Source organism: Piliocolobus tephrosceles, chromosome 6, assembly GCF_002776525.5.
Source record: "Piliocolobus tephrosceles isolate RC106 chromosome 6, ASM277652v3, whole genome shotgun sequence".
Classification (NCBI taxonomy): domain Eukaryota; kingdom Metazoa; phylum Chordata; class Mammalia; order Primates; family Cercopithecidae; genus Piliocolobus; species Piliocolobus tephrosceles.
The window spans coordinates 15,712,014-15,736,874 of record NC_045439.1 but is presented as its reverse complement, the minus strand read 5'-3'; the positions used below and the strand labels follow the sequence as shown (position 1 = coordinate 15,736,874).

The 24,861-nt window shown below is 44.9% G+C and overlaps 1 protein-coding gene across 4 annotated transcripts in view; it reads right to left on the bottom strand.

Moving 5' to 3' along the window:
• Positions 1–24,861, bottom strand: part of TTC7B (tetratricopeptide repeat domain 7B) — a 296,302-nt gene that overhangs the window by 201,429 nt on the left and 70,012 nt on the right. For all 4 annotated transcript variants that reach the window (XM_023205449.2, XM_023205448.2, XM_023205447.1 and 1 more), the window contains exon 5: positions 11,499–11,620. In XM_023205449.2, coding sequence (XP_023061217.1) covers positions 11,499–11,620 — 122 coding nt within the window. The remainder of the gene's footprint in view (positions 1–11,498; positions 11,621–24,861) is intronic.

Genomic DNA, 24,861 nt, shown 5'->3' with positions numbered 1-24,861 from the left:
CTACTTTTACAGACAACATGCAACTCTCAGGGAGACATCTATGAGCCACAGCTGTCTCGGCTGAAAATGAAAAGTGCATCCATTTATTCATTCAAATATTCATGGATGCACAACTATACACCAGACACTGGGACGTACAGGTAAGGATCTGTTCCCAGCAAAATTGACCAAAATTCCTACCCAAGTGGAACTTAGGTTCTACCGATGGGAGACAAGTGTAAACAAATTAAATAAGACAAACTACAATTGGGGCAAAGGGTTAAATTCCTTCCCTCTTGTTTTGAGAATTTAATCTCAGGTTGGCCGGGCACGGTGGCTTGTGCCTATAATCCCAGCACTTTGGGAGGTCCAGCTGGTCAGATCGCTTGAGCCCAGGAGTTCGAGACCAGCCTGGGCAACGTGGTGAAACCCCATCTCTACAAAACAAACAAACAAACAAAAATTAGCTAGGCCTAGTGGCACGCGCCTGTAGCGCTATTTGAGGCTGACATGGGAAGACTGCTTGAGCCCCGGGAGGTCAAGGCCGCAGTGAGCCATGACTGCACCACTGCACTCCAGCCTGGGTGACAAAGCAAGACCCAGTCTCAAACAAACAAACAAAAACAACAAAAATAACCTTAGGTTAACTTTCTAGCTTTGTTTCCCTAGAAAGCCTAAAAAGATACGATGTCAATTATGTTACTAGGCAACATTTCCTATGATAAAAATGGCCCCTGATTGATAACCTGCAGCCAGACTGGGAGGAACTGTAAATACCTGATAGGAACATCGTGTCTTTGGGCTTCCCTGAGTGCGCTGATACTTACAACTGAGCATATCCCTTGGAGGACCCTGAAGACTTGCGGCCTGAGATGTTAAGCCAGGGCAGATGGCGAACCTACCCAATGTGAGTCTCATTCCCTGGCACCTGAGTTGTCACTTGAGGTGAAAAGGGACAAACAGAGCAGCTCCTGGGTGGTTGTAGGGACTGCTGGGAGCACTCACGTGGAAAGAAGCCCCTGATCTTTCCCTGCTGGCAGTTTTTGGTTCTGTTCTATATCTATCTAAGTAGATGGCTGTCAAGGGCAGCCTATGAAATTCTTGTGAGTTGGATTCTTTCACTAAACCTAAGAAGATCCCTGGTTTATAGTGGATTTTTTGATGCCAGTTAAATGCTAAGGAGTAAAATAAAGCAGAGAATAAAGGATGAGTTGGCTGGACAAGATGCCTTTGAGGATTCTTTTGGGTCTAAACAAGCTCGTCCAACCTGCGGCCCACATGTGGCCCAGGATGACTCTGAATGCTGCCCAACACAAATTCAAAAACTTTCTTGAAACATTATGAGATTTATGCACAGACCTTTTTTTTTTTTCTTTTTTTTTAAGCTCACCAGCTTACATGCATGCTAGTGTATTTATGTGTGGCCCAAGACAATTCTTCCAGTGTGGCCCAGGGAAGCCAAAAGATTGGACACCCCTGACTACACAATAACGATCACCACTCCCTTCACCCTACCTCGCCTTTGCCAGTTAGCTCCTGTTTTCCAATATATCTTCAGGATTCTGCTCAGTCGCTTCCTCAGGAAAACCCCCCATAACCACCAATTGCAGGTTAATTTCATTTTAAAATGGACTCTCAGAAATGGGTACCTTTCCTCCTCAATGCTATAACTATCTTAGGCTATAGTTATACATCCAAGAGTATAACGATCTGATTTCTCTCCAACAGCAAAAGCCTGTCCGGCTGCTCACCATTTTATCCCCAGTGCCCAAAGAATGCCTGGCTCAGAGTAGAAGCTGATAAACACTGGTAGAACAAGTGAATGCTGTAACACATCATCTGAAACCAACAGCGGAGGGCAGTATCCCTCAGACCACATGGTGTGTTCCCGCTGTGTGTTCATTCATGATACTCCCATCCAGAGCATGAGCAAGAGCTGCTCTGAAAATACTGCCATCTGATAAGGTCTTATATTAGCAATTCCCAGGGAATGAATCTCCAATTATGTCAAGAGGTACTGGGAGATGCTACAAAAATTAATTCTGACTTTTGGACATGAAATTATATAACTATCTTTCTAAAAGAAAAGCTGCAGGTGAAAAGCTAAGGTAAGAAAAGAAAATAGCATTATCTTCCTCTTTCCTAAAGGCATAGCCCACTGGTAATTTACTTGTTTTTTCTTCTCCTGCTGGACTAGAAATTCCACAGGGACCATTTGCTGTCTCGACCCTAGTTCCTAACATGTAAATATTTGACAGATGAATAAATATATGAATGGATAAACAAACAAGCAAGGAATCTTTTCCTCCACTCCTGCTCCCATTAAAACTGAAAACCACTACCCAAGATAAATCCTAACCAGTTCATCTGTCAAGGAATTCCAGTTTCTTGGTGGTGATTAAAGGAATTGTAGCCTGCCTTCCAAGAGGCAGTATATCAGAGGTAAACCATGCAGGGAGGGGCCTCTGGGAGACACGGTTAAATGCCAATCACTAACCTCCTCCCCGACTTTGGAAGCTTAGAATGACCCACCCCATTCTTCTGCTGAAACCAAAGAGAGATCCACACAAATGCACCCATCTTGCTGAATGCTGAGGAAGCTTTCTGACGGCATCAGATCTCCAACCCTCACTAAGTGCTAGCACTTGTGAAGTACACTGAAAGTAATTACCTGTCCCCATAATTCATCACTGAAAAGAGGGGTTTTGGAGTTTCGTAATTAAAATTGTTAGAGATTCTTTTGTTTCCACATTAAGGTTTTGATGGCATTAAGGGATGAGCAAGACCTAGCCCACATTTAAACAGAACAGAGAAGATCTGGCTGATGCTTTTTATTCATACATAATTATATCTAGACTTGCTTTATTTTTATTTTTTAATTACATGAGACCAATTGGAAGATGATAGACTAGCTTTTTAAGCTCCTTAATTTTCAAGTGTAATATATTGCTATGTTGCTCATGACTCCATTTTCAAGAAGAAGGGACTGACAAGGCATGGTCAGTATGGCCCAACTGATGAGAGGACTGAACTGGAAGCCAGGAGCAGGAGGACAGGTCCCAGCTCTGCCCTAGTCAGTTGTGTGACCCTGAAGAAAATCATATTACCTTGCTAATCAATTGTTTCCCCAATGATACGTAAACTCCATAAAGCCAGGGACTGGGTCTGACTCATTCACTTAGAACAGTATTTGGCACTAGTAAGTCACCTAGTAAGGGTCTCCATCAATGTTTGAATCATTAGTGGACAGGATTTCTCTGAATCTTATGTATCAGAAGTGATGGAAACAAATGCTCTCTAACAGCTGTTGGAGCTTCTGGACTTTTCAAATCGAAACTGCACCATCAGTTCAACTATTACGAAGATCTCCCTGCAAAGTGAAATGACTCATAGGAAGAACGTGGAACAGTGATCTAGATGAGTCAAGTCTTCCAGACATGTGAGTGCCCAGGCAACATGTGGCAGCCCCAAGGTGGCCCTAGCTGGCCAGGCTGCAGGAAGGTGCCCTATACCTCATGCTGCTCCATCAACTTCCATTCTGCAACTGTTAAAGCAGCTCTCACACAGACTCCCTCCTGGCTCCGTACCTCCCTCCATCGCCCACACCTTCCTAGTATGGTTCTTGCTGAGGTTAAAATGTAGCCTGTGGCCAAAAACCAAGTAAAATGAACTTGATTCTACTGAAATGGGGGACATGGCTCTGGTGGCACTAGATTCCTGGTGGCCAAATGAACTACCCTGTTCTTGGGCCTTCCCAAAACCCCACCTTCCAGATCCAATGGCTTCTCCACACCTAGAGAATGAATTCCCTATTCCTTAGCCTGCTGTTTAATCTTCCACCATCATTCTGCCGTCCGTCCTTCCAGCATGAACTGCACCTTAGAAAAGAAAATGGAAGGGGAAGAACATTTTTGGGAAGTGGCCTGTATACAGAGCTGCAATTCATCCTGTGTCATCTGCTCCTCACCTTCCCCTGTCCAGCTTCTCCTGTTACAGGGTCACAGATGTCTTGCAGGGCATCTAATCCAGGGGTCACAATTTGGTTTTCTTTATGAACATCTAAGCAGCATTCAGCACAGGTGACCACTTCCTCTTTCCTAGCACAGCTTCCCCTTTTGGCTTTCACAAGGACACACCCTCACGGTTTCCCTTCTGCCTCTGGCAGTTCCTTCACAGGATCCTCCTCTACTCATTTTCCAACTCTTGCATGTCTTCAGGCTGAGTCCTGGACTGTCTTCTCTCTTTACTCTCTGCCCCTTCACTGATCTCATCCAATCCTGGGGCCTTAAATATAATCAACATGCTGAAATTCTCCATTTATAATTCAAGTCAAACCCATCTTCTGGTCATGTGTATCTTCTCAGTTGACACTTCCACTTAGACATCTCACAGGCATCTTACACCTAACATGCCCAAAGGCAAATTCTTGATTTCTCCTTTTCCAGATCTGATCCTCTCCTTGTCTCCACCCATCTAACCAACTGTTCAAGGCTGAAACTGGGGAGTCATCTCTGGTTCCTCCATTTCCCTTACCCTCTGTCCCCCAAATCCAATCCACCAGCAGTTCTAACTCTAGTAGTTCTAACAGACATCTCAAATGCATCCACTTCTCTTGGTCTCTATACCCTTTGGTATCTCTAAGATACACATCTAATGTCTTCACCACCTAGTATCACCTACCCTTTGTCCTGGTGACTTGGGGACTTTTCTTTGGACAATCATCACTCTCCCACTATATGCTGCACAGTGGACCTGCCTTCTTCTGGGTAAGCCAGACTGAGAGAATCTGCAACCCTCTTCCTTCCAATGTTTCTGTTACACTGGACTCCTTTCTGATTCTTGAACACACCTAGCTCTTTCCTGGGTCAAGACCTCTGCACATTCTGCACCCTCTCCTTGGAGTTCTCTTTCTCCTGTGCTTGACCTGGTTAGTTCCTTCTCACCCTTCAAGTCTTGGTCTCATCTCAATGTCACCACCTCCAGAGACCTGGCCAGGCCACCCTATCTAAGCAGGGGCCCTCTGTTATTTGTTTTCACTGCACGCATTCACTTCCTAGCACCTATTCCAATTTGTAATTATATACGACCAGTACTTACTTTATTATCTGTCTCCCTCACTAGATTGTCTCCTCCCTGAGAGCCTGGACTATGTCTCTTATATTGGTCAATATATACTAGTACTGAGCACAGTACTAGGTACTTAGCAGAACTCAACAAACACTCATTGAATAACTGAGCAAACCCACCGCATGCCAGGTCCCATGCTGAAAGCTTTAGAGGAACATCCCCAGATGTCTACAGAAACCATCACTCCAGCCAGACTGGTCTCATATCCTGTAGAATACACACAATACCGAGTGCAGTTCTAACTCCATACTCCACCAACCACTGGGAACGTCCCTCTGGTGCTTCCCCATCTGTAGGCATCTATGCCATCTCAAGCCCACTTTTCCAAATCTTCACTCCCCTTTCCAAATCACGTGGCCCTCCCAGCAGAGCAGCGTTCCTGTTTGCTTCTGTGGCAACCTGGACTTCCCCAGTGATAACACATACAACTATCCTGAAATGGCTTATTTTAATTCCTAATTCTCCATGAGACTCAGTTCTCCATGAATTCTAGGAGGGCAGGGGCGTCGTCTCTTCTCTTCACCACTTGTCCCCACAACCTAACGTAGGCCCTGTGATACAGTTTGGATGTGTTTCTCTACCCAAATCTCATATTGAAATGTAATCCCCAGTGTCAGAAATGGGACCTGGTTGGGGGTGACTGGACCATAGGGGTGAATTTCTCATGAATGGTTTAGCACCATCACCCTTGGTACTCTTCATGATAATGCGTGAGTTCTCATGAGATCTGTTCATTTAAAAGTGTGTGGTGCCCCACTTCGCCCTCGCTCTCTTGCTCCTACTCTGGCCATGTGATGGCCCTGCTCCCCCTCTGCCTTTCATCATGGTTGCAAATTTCCTGAGGCCTCCCCAGAAGCCAAGCCGATAACAGCATCATGCATGACTAAATGGGCCTGGAAGCTTCAGCTCACTGAAATGATCAGGTGTTCTTTCATTGTTTATTATTTTATAAAACCGCGTCATAACCTTTAAAGTTACTAATGTTTATGTCTTCGCCTTTTTTCCTTTTCTCTACCATCTCCCAGATGACAAGGCCCATTTCCTTTTCATCTCTGTATCTCTTGCAGAGGGTTGCGTACAAAAAAGTGATGGTTATTAAATGCTTACAGGAAATGTGTGTGAATTCTCTTACGTTCACTGCAGTGGACTTGTACTGTCAAAAGTAGTGTGCAGTTTTAAACGCGAACACTTATTACCACTGCAAGAGGGAAGATGACCTCCAGAAGGCCAGAATCAAAGGCGAAGTTGCTCAAGCACCCAGAGAGACAACTGCATCCAGCAAAGCACACTCACGTCCTGGCGGGCGCCCTCGCCATGATCACTTCCCCACAATCACATGGGACATGGGAGCCTGTCTGCTGCTGCTGCTGCTGCTGTATCTGAGACATAAGCCCAGGAAGCACCCTCCTCAGCAGCCCATAGGACACAGAAGGGCCTCTTGGACTCCTTTTCCTGCCTTCTAAGTCTAGGTTACACTGAGCAGCGCTAAACAATTGCAAAGAGATTATATGGGAAGATTGAAAGCTTTTTTTTTTTTTTTTTTTTTGAGAGGGAGTCTCGCTCTGTCGCCCAGGCTGGAGTGCAGTGGCCGGATATCAGCTCACTGCAAACTCCGCCTCCCGGGTTTAGGCCATTCTCCTGCCTCAGCCTCCCGAGTAGTCCGAGGACTACAGGAGCCTGCCACCTCGCCCGGCTAGTTTTTTTTGTATTTTTTTAGTAGAGACGGAGTTTCACCGTGTTGGCCAGGATGGTCTTGATCTCCTGACCTCGTGATCCGCCCGTCTCGGCCTCCCAAAGTGCTGGGATTACAGGCTTGAGCCACCACGCCCCGCCAATTGAAAGCTTTTTAAAGTCGATGCATAGTGGTGATGAGTGGTCTATTTGTTTGATTATAAAAAATAGAGATCCAAAAGCCCTTCCATACCACTTTATTCCTTGGCTTGGCTGCAAGTACCTGAGGGGAGCCCAAGGTCTGAACCATCCCTGCCTGACTTCCTGCTTTCTGAGTCAAGGCCTCCCATGCAGCATGCAGTGATGTAACCTAGGAAATGGTACAACCCCAGGGGTGCATCTCCCAGCTGACAGTCATTTGCCTTTTGCATCAATTTATCTCCACCCCACCTGAATTAAAATCAATTCAAAGCCAGTGAAAACACACTACAATCCGTTTTGCTTACCCAGGACACCTGACACAGCTAACAAGCAGCAAGTTTACTTTAAATGTGCTTTGCTACCCTTTGTTTACAAAAGATGGGTAAATATTCCTAAAGCAACCTGCAGTAACTAATTGGCATGCCAACTGGGCATGGTGGCACATGCCTATAATCCCAGCACTTTGGGAGGCCAAGACAGGAGGATCACTTGAGCCCAGGAGTTCAAGGCTGCAGTGAGCTAGGATCGTACCACTGCGTTCCAGCCTGGGCCACAGAATAAGACCTTGATTCTATAAAGAGGTAAAAATCCAAAATTGATTGACATGCCCAAATCAAGCTTCTCTGGCAATTCTGGCGGCAATGACTCAAGTAGGGAGTAACACTGTCTTCTCAGAAGGCCGAGGGGAACCCGAGGGTGAAGCCGTTTCTCTGCTGCTAGCTGGGCTGCAAAATGAATACCCTGTGCTACGGCAGTCAGACCAGTCAGTCCCACCTATTTTCTCTGAAAGTAACTAGAACATTATCCACACTCATGGTTATGCATCTTGAGCAGCATTTCCTTAAGCCAGCAGCCACTGTAAAGAAATGCCCTGCCTCCAAGCCCTGGCAACGTCCGGCTCAGTCATCTCCTTCTCCACAAACTCCCACTTCAACCAGGATGTGACCTTAATCTGGGCCCACTTTCAGCTGGTAAGCCAGCCAGGCATCGTCACCACTGGAAGTCACAATTTACCTCCTGCTGTTTGCCTGACACCTCGTGAGGTGCTTCCATGTGTATATTTGTATTTGCTCCTCACTACTGCTCTACGAGGTGAGTGATACTCACTCTATTACCCAGATAAAGAACCTGAGACCCAGAGGAAGAAAGGGCTGGTTCCAAACCCAGCACCCGAGCTGCCCTCGCAGAAGCGCTTGCCGTGGCGAGGCGACTTAGAGCCCTCGGGGGCAGCAATCCTGGCCCTCTGAGGCTACTGTTCTGCTTTCACCCTCTGCGGAGCCTCAACAAGATGTTTTTTTCAGCCTTAACAGGCTTGTTGCTGCCACCCAGAGGGATAAGAGAAATAGATGTGAAATGGATCTGGGTACATTCCAAGTCGGACTGTGCCCAGAGACTTGGGACTGGGAGGCGGAGTAAGTTACTGGCCAGGATGACAACTGGCTGTTCTCTCCCGCCTCAGAAGGAAAGAGGGAGTCCAAGAAGAGAGGAACTAGGAAGCAGGGGAAGGAAAAGATGGGAAGGAGAAGAAAAAGAGGGGTGGGAGAGGGAAGAGGAGGAGCCAGAAAGGGAGGCCGAGGGAGGAGGGGGAGGAGAACAAGATGCTTTGTGATGCGCTGTAGGTGAGACACGAGGGAAAGCCTTAGGAGAAATCACCAAACCAACAGAGGCTGGGAACTGTCTGTGGGCGATGTACCATCCTGGAGGTCAGGTGCTCCCTCACAGAGAGAGGGCGATGGACAGTTAATCCTTCCCATCGACTCCCTCCACGCTGAGAGGCAGCACTTCCCACACAGCGGGAAGCACAGTGGTGAAAGGACTGGAGCCCAAGGAACTGTGTGACCTGCAGCAAGGCACATCCCCTGTGAGTCTAAATTTTTCCTAACAATAGGGGCAACACTGCCCACACTGCCCACTGCACACGGTGGAGTGGCAACGCTGTGAGGACCAGTGACCATGAAGGACAAATGTTTAAGCCAAACTGAAAAGCAGCCCTTGGATCTAACGCATCAGAAGGGGCCTAGGAACTGGTCCTGGCATCAGGTTTTCTGAAAGAGATGCCCAAGTCCACCAGTTCAGCAGTGACTTCTGGAAAAGATGAAGAGTTGTAAAAGAATCAGATTCAAGACTGTAATTCAGTGAGTCCTCAGGAACGACAACTAAAAAGCTAAGTATACATTTAAGTATATTTCTAAAGAAAAACATTGTGTTTCATCAATTCCATCTCTTATTGCCAAACTCTAGTGTATTTTCCTACTACTGAAAATCAGTCAATCCCACCCATTATATCCTTCCAGATACACAGAAGAAAACTGCGGAAAAGCAAAAGGGGTGAGACAACTGGGAGCAAGTACATGACAAGGAAGTGTGGGAAGCTGCTGGTGCTTAGGGACAGCAGTTACCTCCATTCTGTCCCCGCTTGCTGTAGGCATCCACCGACAAATAAGCCCTGGCCGTGGCCCTCGGGCCCTGAGTAGCCCACTGGTATGGATCAAGCAGCCCTGACAGCACTTGGCATATTCAAAATCTCCCAATGGTTTTTCTCCTTGGTCCACATTCTGTGGCCCGCAAACCGGCCCTCACCTCCACCTCCTAAAAGTAAGTCTTCACTACTGTTGTACCATCCCAGCCTTGAGCTAGCGGCAGCAGGAACTGCAGCTAGCAGGGACCTTTGAGAGTACCTGGCCCAGCGGGCTGGGCATGGTGGCTCACGCCTGTAATCCCAACACTTTGGCAGGCAGATTACTTGAGCTCAGGAGTTTAAGACCAGTCTGGGCAACATAGCAAGACCGTGTCTCAAAAAAAAAAAAAAAGAGTGAGAGTACTTGGCCCAAAATCTCATCACTGGTCTTTAGAGCCCAGAGAGAAGAGCAGGAGGACAAGAAAAAAGAAAAAGCTTCAAAGTTAAGCAGTCCCTCAAGGCTATATCAACAGGCATTTCCTTGAAGTTGAGTAAAGTGAAATAAAATGAGAAATGAGCCAGTAAGCAATCCGTGGCACGTGATCCATCACCTAGTGCAGACCTCTCATCATTATTTTTTAGCTGGATTCCAGTGGGCAGCCAGTGTCTCAGGGCCCAGTAGTCTTCCTTTCTCCCCAAGGAACAGGCTTCAAAGATGAAAATAAATTATCCAACCCACTCTTATTAATCTCACACAAAACATTTTCAACTGAACGTACCGGTATGGCACTTCTGGGACCCCCAGGGAGGTTAATTCCTGGGTCTGGACCTCCATATTAACACATACAGACACAGGTTAGAGAGAAGGAGGGCAAGGGCTGGAAGCTCCTCTGTGATGAACACCATTTGTCGTGAAAAGGGAAAAGCAACATCACTAGAAAAATATTCCATGTTCCCTCCCTTCTCCTTCTATTTATAACAGCAAAGAAAACAGAACTTCATCTTAGCTCAGGGGATGTGCACCATTGCTCAAACGATCTCAATCAGTGGCAGATGAGATTGAATGCAAGAGCATCTTTGTGCCAAGGCCACTGAGCAGCTGCAAACTTTGGGGTGTGTGTCACGGCCTTTTGTGGGCCATGTGGAGCTCAGTCAGAGGCCTCTGGACCAAAGCAGACCTTCTCTCACAAGCAGTTTAATAGGACTGGAAAAATAGGCATTTATTTTCAACTAATGGGAAATAGATGCATGCGGCTCTGGGTCACCAGGCAGATGAAATCCCAGTTTCATGAGCTACACCCCAAGGTTTGAAGCTCTTAAAAATGAAGAAGGAGCAACTCCACTGTTCATTTTTCCAGAGCCTGGGGCTTGGGTCCCTTCTGCCATTCAAGGCACTATTGGACTAACTCTAGAGGAGGGGAATACGCCTCTAGGGGTCTCCCATGCAAAGCCTACAGGGGTGCTACAGAGGAACCAGATACCTACTGTTGGTCTTCATGCACATCTATCCTGCAGCACAATGTCAAAACAAGGGATAACTGAAGAGATTTGGAACAGAATCAGCACATTTCTCACAAGAGCAACACAAAAAGGAAAACAAACATCAAATGCACTCAAGAGCGGTCCCTCCCATTCATGTCCTTCAACCTTTTGTAAAAGCCTTTTCAAAGCCACACTCACTTTCATAAAAACTGGCTGAAATTTGGCAAATTCAATTCCCTGAATGATCAGCCACTGAAAGGGCGATGCTCCTGTGTGCCAGGATTTCTAATTCATTAACTTTTTCTTTAACAAATGGGGAGGCCCGTGCAGAGCCATTCATGGAGGGAGGGCGTGGGAAGGCGTGGCTCCCGTCAGGCCAACCCCACTGGTTTTGGGGCTGTGTACTTGTGACTTGGGTTCCCTCCCTCCCTTCTCCCACCTTCACATCTCATGGGAAAGCAAGAGAGCCAGGTAGAGAAGAGACAAAAACAGCCAATGTTCATTCTTAAAAAAAAAAAACTTCCAATGGTAGTTCATATTTAAAATTCCTTTATTATAATAACTAAACTGGAGACAGCATTGTAAGGCTTTCTACTTTCCTTCTTTAGGAAGTGGATTAAAAAAAATGAAGAAGGCTTACCCATTTTTGAAATAGAGGACATGGGCTCTCTGAAGTCCTGTTTCTAGGAAAAAACCTAGTTCTTGATCGTGGGGAGCAGGGCCAGGCTTAGGGCTTCTGTTTTGAATATTAGAAAGTATTACCTAGAAGGGGAGAAAATTGGAAAACTAATCAGATGCACATCCAAGCCTACTTCCTTCAAACCCTATCTCTAAATGCACTGCACGACCTAAAAAACCAACTTCCTCACGCAAATATCAGTGCAGAGGCACAAGTGTAGAAGTGCAAGTATTAGAAAAGCAGAGAGAATGGTTCTACTAGACAGGAAGCAGCCAAGCAACCCAGGGGCACACAGGGCCCTCCTGGTACCAAGAGCTGAAGACTGGGGGATCCTGATGAGCAGGTGGTGCCATGAGAAGCACTTAGAGGTGGAGAGGCCCTGCTGAAGGCCAGGATACTGACAGGAAGGCTGAGGGACACAGAAGCAGGTCCTAGCAAAGGGTGGACTGCAGCTGCAGCCCTGCATGAGCTTGATAAGCTCCAAGATGAGCTGATGAGTGCTGTGATCCACACTAGCCCTGGAATCAACCAGAAAAGGGCAGACTCACCGGGCTCCAGAGCTGAGGGACATTGCAACTTTGCAACCTGGTGAGGTTGGGCTGCGTAGCAGTCCTCTATTCTCAAGGGGAGAGCTGAGCAAAACACCCTGTCTCCCCAAACCTGACTTCTTAGCTCATCAATAGATAATGGGGTTTTTAAAGGTTTAATTTTTTAGCCCTGCAAGAAAGACTGCCAACTAATCAGGAGGAAGACTTGCAAGTTGGGTTGGGTATACTAAAGCATAAACATGTAGCTGCTACTCTCTTTTTTTTTTTTTTTTTGAGACGGAGTCTCACTCTGTTGCCCAAGCTGGAGTGCAGTAGTGCGATCTCGGCTCACTGCAAGCTCCGCCTCTCAGGTTCAGGCCATTCTCCTGCCTCAGCCTCCCAAGTAGCTGGGACTACAGGTGCCCACTACCACACCTGGCTAATTTTTTCTTTTTTTTTTTTTTTTTATTTTTTTATTCCAGACGGGGTTTTACCGTGTTAGCCAGGATGGTCTCGATCTCCTGACCTTGTGATCCGCCTGCCTCGGCCTCCCAAAGTGCTGGGATTACAGGCGTGAGCCACTGCCGCCTGCCTGCTGCTACTCTCTTTAAATTCACAAGTCAAAGTATTTCTCAGCGGAAAGCCTACTTGTGGCTCACGTAAAAACCAATGTTCTCCAATCATGCTGTCTACATTTGCTGAGAGTCAGCAGCTCTTCAAAAGACCCAGTTGTTTGCCAAACCCCAAACATCCTAGAGGTCTTGAAACCTTAGTCTCCAAACAGAGTGAAAGTAATTGCTAGCTCCCTCACCCGCAAGCTCTGGGGAAAAGAAAGGTAGAAGGTACATGATAAACAAGACATTGAGGAATGAGGTGGGCAACCCTAGCTTGTGAACCAGATACCAGCATCTTATAGAAATTGCCCAGCTCCGTCCTGACTTAGCCCTCAGCTCTGCACCCCCAACTCTCCGGGAGTTCCTCCTCTCTGGGAACCTCTTCCACCCACTACAGGCTCCTCCACTCATCCGTCAAGTGCCAGAGATGCACGCGGCGCCATCCGAGCCACGCTCCTTTCTCTCTTAGGTCTCTTGAGATGACCACATCCATCCCTAAGAGCTTCAAAATCATCAGTATGCTGCCAACGCCCAAGTTTATAGCTGTAGTCAAGACTTTCTCTGTGAATTTCAGACTCACGTATCCAACTGCTGCACTTGGAGGTCCAGCACGGAAACTTTTAAAAATCATCCTTCATTTGCTTTTTAGCATAGTTTTAATTTTGACATGCCATGATTATTTTAAAGCAAAAAATTCAGTACGGCACAAAAAAGAAAATAAAAAAATCACCTCACAATTCCATCACACAAAAATAACCACAGTTAACATTTATTGAACGACAATCCAGATATCTTTGTGGACACATGTATCAAGCAGAGAAAGATAAAAATCATTTTACAAAAAAAAAAATGAGATCATGTTATATATGCTACTTTTAAATTTAAACCATTATATTTAATTTAGTTAAATTTAACAGAAGGAACTAAAGTGTAACCAAAGTTACACTTTAGAAAGTTTGTCCCTCCTAATTATTTCTCAACTATGTCTGTGACTATCCATTTCTACTACCATTACCTCATCTGAGCTGCCAGGACTTCCTGTCAGATTTCTATAACAGCCTCCTGAATGGAGTCTCCACATCCTCTCTTGCTTCCCTATTTCCCTCACTCTTTATAAGCAGCCTGAATATATATATACACACACACACATATATGTATATATTTATAGTCTCATTCTGTCACCCAAGTTGGAGGGCAATGGCATGATCATGGCTCCCTGCAGCCTCAACCTCCCAGGCTCAAATGATCCTCCCACCTCAGCCTCCCAAGTAGCTGAGACTACAGGTGTGTGCCACCACACTCAGCTAATTTTTGTATTTTTTGTAGAGATGAGGTTTCACCATGTTGCCCAGGCTGGTCTTGAACTCCTGAGCTCAAGCAATCCAACTGCCTCCGCCTCTCAAAGTGCTGGGATTATAGGCATGAGCCACTGCACCTGGCTCCTGAATAATTTTTCATAATCCAATCTGGATCTTGTTGCTCTTAGGCTCTTTTTCCTCTTTCTCATCTCTCAGATATCAGCTTGCTTCTGCTTCTTGCTTCCTCCAAAGGAAGCGAGCCTTTTCTAACAACCAGCATAAAGGAAGTCTGCCCTATTCGCCTGCCCACAGCATCCTTTCCTATTCCTTCACTGCATTTGGCATTGTTATTTCTTCACTTGATTTCTGACTGTCTGTCTCCACTGTGCTACAAATTCCACAAAGTCAGAGGCCACACCTATTTTACTTACCCAGTGTCTATTGCAGTGTCTAGCATAGGATAAGCATTCAATATACATAGAAAATGAATAAATTTTCAAGGCCAATCATAAATGCACAGAAAAGGCAACAGGAAAGTAACCCACTGTGTCTTAGGCACCATGTGGGTACGTGGCTATTTCATGTATTCCTCCACAAAAACCCACTGAGATACACACCATTATCCTCTCTTTACCAGATGGGAAATGGAGACGGCTCCACTGAGTGAGGTGCCCGAATCGTGTGGCTTGAGAGCGGTGGAGCTGGTGCAGAAACCCAGGTCCCCCTGACTCCACAGCCCAGCTCCTTCCCCTTCATCTGTGCCTGCTTGCAGAGCAAAGTCCAAAACACAAGGGCAGCCAGGAGGTGGCTTAAGGTTATAAATGGGAAGAATGGGAAAGATGCAAGAGAAGCTTCGGAGGGACTAGCATAGCTCAGGGCTTACAGTGAAGTCTAAGCATCTTGAACTTAATCCCTTTCTCACAAAAAGACTCCAACACATGGGCCTGGGCAGAAGCATTGTTTGGCATTGCTGAAGCCACCACTTGTTCTGTGGATAAACACTTCCAGTGAGGAGACTGCCAACAAGCGTCCTTAACAAGCGCAGCTGGCTCTGGCAGAAGCAAGTACCCAATGACCGAGGAAGCAAAGGGGACGGGGCCGAAGATTTCAGTCAAAAGACCGAGGTGCGAGGTCTGGTTCTGACACTGCTCACCCACCATTCATGGACTTAGGACAACACCTCTGACCTCACAGACCTTCACTGCCCTCATCTATATAATGGGGATAATAATATCTACCTCACAAGGTTGAATTGCAAATGAGAAACTTCATGAGCAAATATTATACATTATTATACAAATATTATAATCCTTAATGGAGCTATATTAACTGCATGAACAAATATTATACATTATTGTACAAATAGTATAATTCTTAATGGAGATATATTAAAGAGTTATCTTTAAATAGAAATAAAATAAAAATCTTTATTTCTTAACATCATTTTATAAATTATGGTAATAAGGCATGAGAGAGATAAGACTGAAAATATTAGAAAGGAGGAAACAGGACAGGAGTGATGGCTTATGCTTATAATCCCAGCACTGTGGGAGACTGAGGTGAGTGGATTGCTCGAGCTCAGGAGTTCAAGACCAGCCTGGCCAACATGGCAAAACCCTGTCTCTACTAAAAATACAAAAACTTAGCCAGGTGTGGTGGCGCGTGTCTGTAGACCCAGCTACTCAGTAGGCTGAGGCATGAGAATTGCTTGAACCTGGGAGGCAGAGATTGCAGTGAGCCAAGATTGTGCCACTGCATACCAGCCTGAGCAACAGAGTGAGACTCTGTCTCCAAAAAAGGAGGAAACAACGACAAAAATCATTGCACTGCATAGATCCATAGGCTGCAATGAGCTATGACCACTATCACTCTTTGAAAAGCATCAGCTCTGTTTCTGTAGAAGAGTTCAGTATTGTGGACAATAACCACCATCCTTGCCATCCTCAACACTGCTATCCTTGTCAGCCTTCAAGATGCTGCTCAGGTGTCATCTCTTCCAGGAGACATCCCTGAACTCCCACACTGGCCCAAGGCCTTTTCTGGAGCTCCCAGAGTTCTCTGAGACTTCCCACCACACAGGTCCTGGCTAAGGACCTGTGTCCTCATGAGCTTCTTTTTAAATTTTTATTTATTTATTTATTTATTTTGGAGATGGAGTTCCTGTCACCCAGGCTAGAGTACAGTGGTACAATCTCAGCTCACTGCAACCTCCGCCTCCCGGGTTCAACTGATTCTCCTGCCTCAGCCTCCCAAGTAGCTGGGATTACAGGCATGGGCCACCACACCCAGCTAATTTTTATATTTTTAGTGGAGACGGGATTTCACCATGTTGGCCAGGCTGGTCTTGAACTCCCGACCTCAGGTGATCTGCCCGCCTCGGCCTCCCAAAGTGCTAGGATTACAGGCGTGAACCACTTAAGGGAAGGCTCTGTGCCATACCCATTCTAGTGCCCCTGCAGTCAAAGAGTATCCAGAACATGGAAGGCACTCAATACATGATTGTGCAAGTGAATTAAAATATCACAGGCATTCTTATATGTTAAAATATAATTTCAAAATGATCCAGGCCAGGCACAGTGGCTCATGCCTATAATCCCAACACTTTGAGAGGCCAAGAAAGGTGGATTGCTTGAGACCAGGAGTTTGAGACCAGTGTGGGCAAGATGGTGAGACCCTCATCTCTACAAAAATGTTTACAATTAGCCAGGTGTGGTGGTGTGTACCTGTAGTCCAAGCTACTGGGGAGGCTGAGGCGGGAGGATTGCTTGAGTCCAAGAGCTTGAGGTTGCAGTGAGCTATGATCACACTACTGCACTCCAGCCGGGGTGACAGAGTGAGACCTTGTCTCAAAAAAAAAAAACCTTTTCACAAAGCAATAAAACTAGAAAAGATCTGAGAATAAAACCACCTACTGGCCAGGTGCAGTGGCTCACACCTGTAATGTCAGCACTTTGGAAGGCCAAGGTGGGTGGATCGATCACTTGAGGTCCAGAGTTCGAGACCAGCCTGGGCAACATACCAAAACCTCATCACTTTTTTAAAATAATTTTTTTAAAAAATCCTACTAAAGTCTATAGAACAAAAAATCTTGACGAAATAGGAAGAGGGTCATAGATGACAGGAGACTAAACATAATTCTCCAAATTTATGTATGGAATTAAAAATTCAACCAAATCCCAAAAGGATTTTTCTTGAACTTAACAAAATTATTCTAAAATTTATCTGGCAGTATTAGAATGAGATAAGAACAAAGGATAATCTGAAAAATAAAAGTAATGAGTAGTTACTAACCATTTAAATGTTAAAACCTACCATAAAGAAGTGCCTATTAAACAGTGTCATGTTGGTACAACACAGATTAGTGCAACAAAATTAAAAAGCCAGAAATTACTGTAGTATCCAGAATTTTATCAATGACTAAAAATATATGATAGAAAATATGAAAAGGAAAGATCATCTTACAGTAGCACTGAAATTTGGAAATTTGGGAAATTTTAATTTTAATTGGGAAAAATTAATTTAGAGCTATATATATATACACCAAAATGAACCCCAACTATATTTGGAAATTAAAAGTTTTTGTATGTTTGTTTTTGTTTTTAAAGGTTTCTCTGTACATAGTGAAAAAACTGTTTTTTTTTTTTTTTTTTTTTAAAGTGGGGGAGGAGGCCGGGCGCGGTGCCTGTAATCACAGCACTTTAGGAGGCCAAGATGGGTGAATCACGTGGTCAGGAGTTCGAGAGCAGCCTGGCCAACATGGTGAAACCTCGTCTCTACTAAAAATACTAAAAAAAAAAAAAAAAAAAAAAAAAATGCGGGGGGCACGGGTGGGAAATGGGGCCAGGCTTGGTGGCTCATGCATGTAGTCACAGTACTTTGGGAGACTAAGGCAGGAGGATCGCTTGAAGCCAGGAGTTCAAGACCAGTCTGGACAACAAAGTGAGAACCTGTCTCTACAAAAAATTTAAAAATAGGCTGGACACAGTGGCATGCAGCTGTAGTCCCCGTTAACTGGGAGGCTGGGGCAGGAGGGACAGGAGGATCTCTTGAGCCCGGGAGTTTGAGGGTGCAGCAAGCTATGATCATGCCACTACACTCTAGCCTGAGCAACAGAGCAAGACCCTGTCTCTTAAAAAAAAAAAAAAAAGTATATATATATACACACACACACACACATACATATATATGGAAAATGGTTGAAAATTACCAAATCCTAGGGAGGTTTATTCCAACATTCAAGTTTTAAAAACAGTAAAATAAAATATAATTAAAAAGATAACCAGATTCAACTATATACAGATTCAAAATTTCTAAGCAACTTAAACATGGAAAATTAGTGGTTAGGAAAATATTCAGAGCAAATATGATAAAGAATTAACATACTTATGACATAGTTTATTCAAACTGTAAGAAAAACACTTCCAAAAATTAGACAAAAAAGATAAGCAGACAAAAAAGGGTTAAACATAAAGTTACCACATGACCCAGAAATTCCACTGGTAAATATACTAAAGAAAACTGAAAACATATGTCTACACAGGAACCTGCATACAAATATTTATAGCAGCATCATTCATAATAGCCAAAAAGTAAAAGCAACCCAAATGCATATGAATTGGTGAATGGATAAACACAACGTAGCACATATCCACACAATGGCACGATGATTTAAACAATGTAGAGAAACAAAGTACTGATACACGCTACTACATGAACGAATTTTCAGAACATGATGCTATGCCAAAGAAGCCAGTCATAAAAGATCATATATTGTATGATTCTATTTCTTTTTTCTTTTCTTTTCTTTTTTTGAGATGGAGTCTCTCTCTGTCGCCCAGGCGGGAGTGCAGTGGCACAATCTCAGCTCACTGCAACCTCCACCTCCCGGTCCAAGCAATTTTCCTGCCTCACCTCAGCCTCCTGAGTAGCTGGGACCACAGGTGCCTGCCATCGCACCCAGCTAATTTTTGTATTTTTAGTAGAGATGGGGTTTCACCATATAGGCCAGGCTGGTCTTGAACTCCGGACCTTGTGATCCACCGCCCCCCCCCACCCCAGCCTCCCAAAGTGCTAGGATTACAGGCGTTGAGCCACTGCACCCGACGTATGATTCTATTTCTATGAAATGTCCAGAATATGCAAATCTACAGCGAAAGACAGCAGATTAATAGTTGCCAAGGGCTGGGGAGGCTGGACATAAAATGGGGATTGACTGCTAATGAGTGCAAGTTTTCTTTCTGAGGTGATGAAAATCTGGAATTAAATATTGGTGATGGTTACTGAACTCTGGAAATATGTTGAAAATCACTGAACGATTTAAATGGGTGAACTGTATGGTAACAGTGATGCTATTTTTGAGAAAAGAAAATAGAAATATAACTAGTATATAACTAGTATATACTACTAGTAATATAACTAGTATAAAAAAAATTTCAACCTCACTGGTAATCAAAAAAACGTAAACTGAACTTGCAAAGTACCATTTTTATTGAGCAATTTTGGTAAAATAACTTTCAAACAATAGCAGCCCGGGCAGGTTGCAAAGAAACCACTACTCTCCTATACGGTCATAGGTAGAAGAAATTAGTAGAGGCCGGGTGCAGTGGCTCATGCCTATAATCCCAGCACTTTGGGAGGCCAAGCTCTCGAATCACCTGAGGTCAGGAGTTCCAGACCAGCCTGGCCAACATGGTGAAACCCTGTCTCTACTAAAAACACAAAAATAAGCCGGGCATGGTGGCAGGTGCCTGTAATCTCAGCTACTTGGGAGGCTGAGGCAGGAGAATCACTTGAACCCAGGAGGCGGAAGTTGCAGTGAACCAAGACCACGCCATTGCACTCCAGCCTGGGAGACAAGAGCGAAACTCCAGCTCAAAAAAAAAGAGGTTAGTATAACTTGTAGTATAAAAAAAGCAACTGGACACAATACGTAGTAACAAGAATAGTAAAAATATCCTCACTTCTGAGAATTTGTCCTTAGGAAATAACGTAAAGCAAGAGAAAAAGCAACCCGAAGGAAGTTGGCGTGGAAGCATTATTTACAACAACTTAAACACAACAATAGGTTCATCGTATTGCAGAGGCCACACATGTGAGAACAGCCTGGGCAACACAGAGAGACCTCATCTCTACAAAAATAAGAAAATTAGCTGGGCGTGGTGGTATGTGCCTGTGGTCCCAGCTACTTGGGAGGCTGGGGTAAGAGGATTTCTTCGGTCTGCAAGGTTGAAGCTGCAGTGAGCCAAGATCGCACCACTGCACTCCAGCCTGGGCGACAGAGCGAAACCCTGCCTCAAAACAAAACAAAACAAAACAAGAAAACACAGACAGGAAATATACAAAAATTAAAATAAGCAACTGCTCTTGCCTGGTATCCAGACTCTCCCAACTCAGTTTTCACTGTGCGGTAGCCTCCTAATCCAGGCTCCCAGATAAAGGGCTTAAAGTCAGAAGTGCCTAGAGCAGAAGTACCTGCCTAGCCAGTCAGTTTCTGGGCATCTCTTGAAGGAAATACTACATCAAGCTATGAACTGTCCCCTTCTGGCTTCGGCCTGAGTGAAAAGGTAGGCCTGAAATGGGAAGGAAAGGAGGTATCGGCCTTTTCTTTAATGTCTCACATTTTAAAGTCAGAAGCACAATCACCTGGCGCTCTAGAGACACAGCTCCGCCTTTCTCAGCAGCAGCACTGAGTGCTTTTCCTAGGACACCTGGTTCCAGTTCAAGACCTGCAGTAACCTGCATCTAATCCAGTTCAGAATCCAACACCTCAGCAACATCACAGCAAGTCCCTCCTGCCAGGAGAACATAATCCACTCAAGGCGTGGCCAGGCTGCCAGTGAAATCTAGATGGGGCACTGTAACATTTGGGGACCTGGTGTTTCTTCTAGAAACTTTAGCACTAAAACAGCCAATAAAATGTTATGGGTACCCCATAACTTAGCATTAACTTCTTTTCTAAAATAGGGTGTAGAGAAATGAACTGTCAGCAGAAGGTCAAGTTCCACCCTGGCTCTACTCCCGCTCAAGAGAGCCATAACCAGCTGGTTGGCTGATGCATGCAAAGGACAGAGACAGGATTATTTCATCTGCCAACAGTAGGGCTCATATTATGATATCCAAGGGTGAAGTCATCTTTATTCCCATCACTGCACCACTGGAAGCTCCTTGCAGGGCGGATAACTTTATTTACTGTTGGCATAATGCTATCATCTGAAGATAAACTAATCAAGGCCATCCTATGCCGTTTCTAATTCCATCTGCTCTAATGTAACTTATTTGGTTAAATTATTTTATATGCTCAATTTTAGGGGTAGTGTATCTGTTATTCCCCTTCAGAAAACAAACTATCAGAGACTATTCGTAGGTTTCCCTGTGACTCTGATATAACAAAAACAACATTAAACAAATCTTTGATGCACACAGCTTTCCTTTATTCCCATTTTCTTGGCCCTGCCTCTGTGTCTGGAACCAGAGGGCAGAGGAACACCTGGAAAGCTCCTAGGTCCTGCCTGGCACATGCTGGTGCTCTCAGCAAGGGCCACTTCTCTGGCCCCAGGAAACCAGGCCAGTCAGGCAGAATGAGCCCCGCCCTGGAAGCACACACAAACAAACCAAGGTCAAACAACCAGGAGTGAACAGAGAAGTCCAGACACGGGGACTCCAGACAAAACGTTGTTCCACTGGCTTCAGCACAAGAAAGGGAAAGGCAAATTCTCATGAAAAAATTATTGCGTAAACATTCCCCTGAAATTATTTAACTTTTTTTATTTTTTTGAGATGGAGTCTCACTCTGTTGCCCAGGCTGGAGTGCAGTGGTGCAATCTCGGCTCACTGCAATGTCCACCTCCCGGGTTCATGCGATTCTCCTGCCTCAGCCTCCCAAGTAGCTGGGATTACAGGCTCCTGCCACCACGCCCGGCTAATTTTTGTATTTTCAGTGGAGATGGGGTTTCACCATGTTGGCCAGGCTGGTCTCGAACTCCTGACCTCAGGTGATCTGCCCACCTCATCCTCCCAAAGTGCTGGGATTACAGGTGTGAGCCACCACACCCGGCCTCTTTAACCTTTTTAACAAACTAGTAAGTTTATAATATTCTAGATTTTAACCTAAATATCTGAAATTGTCCAAAGTTAAGAAAGATTCCACAGCCAGGTGACACAGGAACAGATAGGGGCAAGAGAGCTGACATTTACTGCACGCTGACAACGTGCTGGGAGGCACATGAGTTAACCCACCTCACCTCACAGCAGCCTCGTGGCAACTAGGACTACGGTTTTACAGACGAGGATCCTGAGATACAGAGAGGCTGAGCAACCTGTCCAAAGTCCCACAGCTAAAGGGGGCAAGGCCAGGGTCCCAACACTGACAGTCACTCCCTGCAGTACTCTGCAGCCTCCCACAGCTTCTGTCAGCTGCTTCGAGGGGAAGTCAGTCAGTCCTCGTTCTGAAGTGTCACTGCCCTTCAGGAAACCAACAACTCAGAACATTCCAGAACATCACCGAACATCCCCACTACCAGAGGAACTCAAAGAACGGCACTCCCTCAGAAGCACAGTTAGGAAAAGTCACTGGTCACAACACTCCCAACTGTCTCCAAAAATCCTCCCCAAATTTTACTCTTGCTAGTGAATAAAGTTAAAAGCCAGGACTAACAAATAAAATGCCCAAAGTCCCAGCAAGCAGAAGTTTCTTCACTCCAGAATGGCAGGGAAGTGACAGGGCACCATGGAGAGGCCGCCTCTGCCTAGCAGAGCAAACAGAACAGCGTGTGTGATTACCTGCAGGGCTGCTCCCAGAACAAAGCCCTATTTGCCTTGGCTTGCTCAAGGCTTTTATTGGATTCCATTCCCTTTTCTGTTTTCAATTCAATATAATTCTTATTGAGTTCAAAATTAAGTCAATTAAGTTCAAAATTTAAAAAAAGAAAAAGGCCAATCAAGTATCTCTTGCATAGCACACAACTATCTTGCCACATAAAAACCTGCGAACTTCCACCAAGCCCGTTGGTCACCTAAGGAAGGTTATTCTCCCCTGCTAACCTTCTGCTTAATCAACAGTTAATTTCTTGAGTACTCACTACAGTCAAAATAGATGTTGGGTTCATTCAATCTCTCTCATTGCTAATATCTCAGCTTGCTGAAATCTGGGGAGGTCCAAACTGGTCTCCCAAAACAGAAAACTCATGCTGAAAAATCAGAGCCAGAAATTTGAAAATCGCATACCTATGCTGAGATTTAACCTTAGGCTAAAGAAACTGCTTCCCAAATGCTACCGAAAGCTAAAGCTTACTTGGTCAAATAAAACACACTTATTGACTTTTTTTTTTTTTTTTTTTTTTTAGTGCAGTGATTCAATCATAGCTCACTGCAGCCTCGAACTTCTGGGCTCAAGCAATCCTCCCACCTCAGCCTCCCAAGTAGCTGGGACTACAGGCACGTGCCACCATGCCTAGCTAATCTCTTTTCTTTTCTTTCTTTTATTTTCTTTCTCTCTCTCTCCTTCCCTCTGTTCCTCCCTCCCTCCTTTCTTTCTGTCTTTTCTCTCTGTTTCTCCTTCTCTCCCTCCTTTCTTTCTTTCTCTCTCTTTCTCTCTCTCTTTCTTTTTTTGTAGAGACATGGTCTCACTATGTTGACCAGGCTGATCTTAAACTTCTGGCCTCAGGTGATCCTCCTCCCTCAGCCTCTTAAAGTGCTGGGATTACAGGCATGAGCCATCACACCCAGCCTTATTGAGCACTTTCTCTAAGTAAGAGTGTGGTGAAATGACATGCTTTTTCTTTGTTTGCAGCTGCCTGGGAAAATGAAGTGAGCCAGCACTAAACTAGGTGTCATGTGAGTTGTATTCTAAAACTAGTTTTAGGCCTAACTTTCTGTGTGTGCCTGGGCTCTCCCTTTCTAGACCTCAAGTTTCTTCTCAAAATCCCATCCTATGATCACCATTTACCCAAAATCAAAGAAAAGGATTTCTTTTAAATCCTACAACTATACAAGTCTCCTTCACGGTCCTGCTGAAGAACCCAGCACTGAATGGGGCGTTGTGAGTGAACATAACAGAAGTGTATTCAGATCTACCAATTCCTACATCACTACAGACATATGTAACAGATGAGCCTCCTTTCTCCCAGCCAGGAGAAGACGGCTCCAAAGTGACAGGGCTGGACAACAGTGGAGAGCAAGCAGCAAGATAGGCCCTAAGTGGCCAGGGCTGTGTAGTCAGCGGGAACAGCTTAGCTGGGATAAGCAGACTTCTCCACTGCCAAACACGAGCCATCAAGGAGGCAGACAGTGGAAATAATGGGGGGTTTTTAAGCAGCCTGGATGATCATTCCTTTAAAGCTCATATCATAAATTCTGAATAACAACAACAACAAATTCTCTTGTCATAGCAACCTTCTGATAGAACATAATTTTGGCAAGACAGACATGTATCTTCCTGAATTCCCAGATATCTTAAACCATGGCTTATAATCCATTCTGGTTGAGGCCGGGTCAAATGTTATTCCCATCACTCTCTCCACCTCTCCTGCTGTGATTCTCACTCTAATCTCCCTGCCTCCTAAAAAGGCAATTCTGACGCACATCATATGCACCAACACATGACAACATGATTTATGAAAAAAAGTTACTTCCTGTCTGTTCATTTATAAAGTAACAAAAGCTAGGGAGACTCTGGCAGTCTCTCTCTATTCTAATCCTTATAAAAACAAGGAGCCCAGAAAATTGCTGGAAAACAAGACCTCCAATCATTGTCAAAGTCTCACAGGATTTCTAATCACTTCAAACACTCTCATAGGGTACATCTCTGGGTCTGAAGGGGTCAATAGCAGTGTCCTTGGTGAGAACGCCAGGAAACACTGCCAGCAACAGCAACTGCTAGGAGCTATTG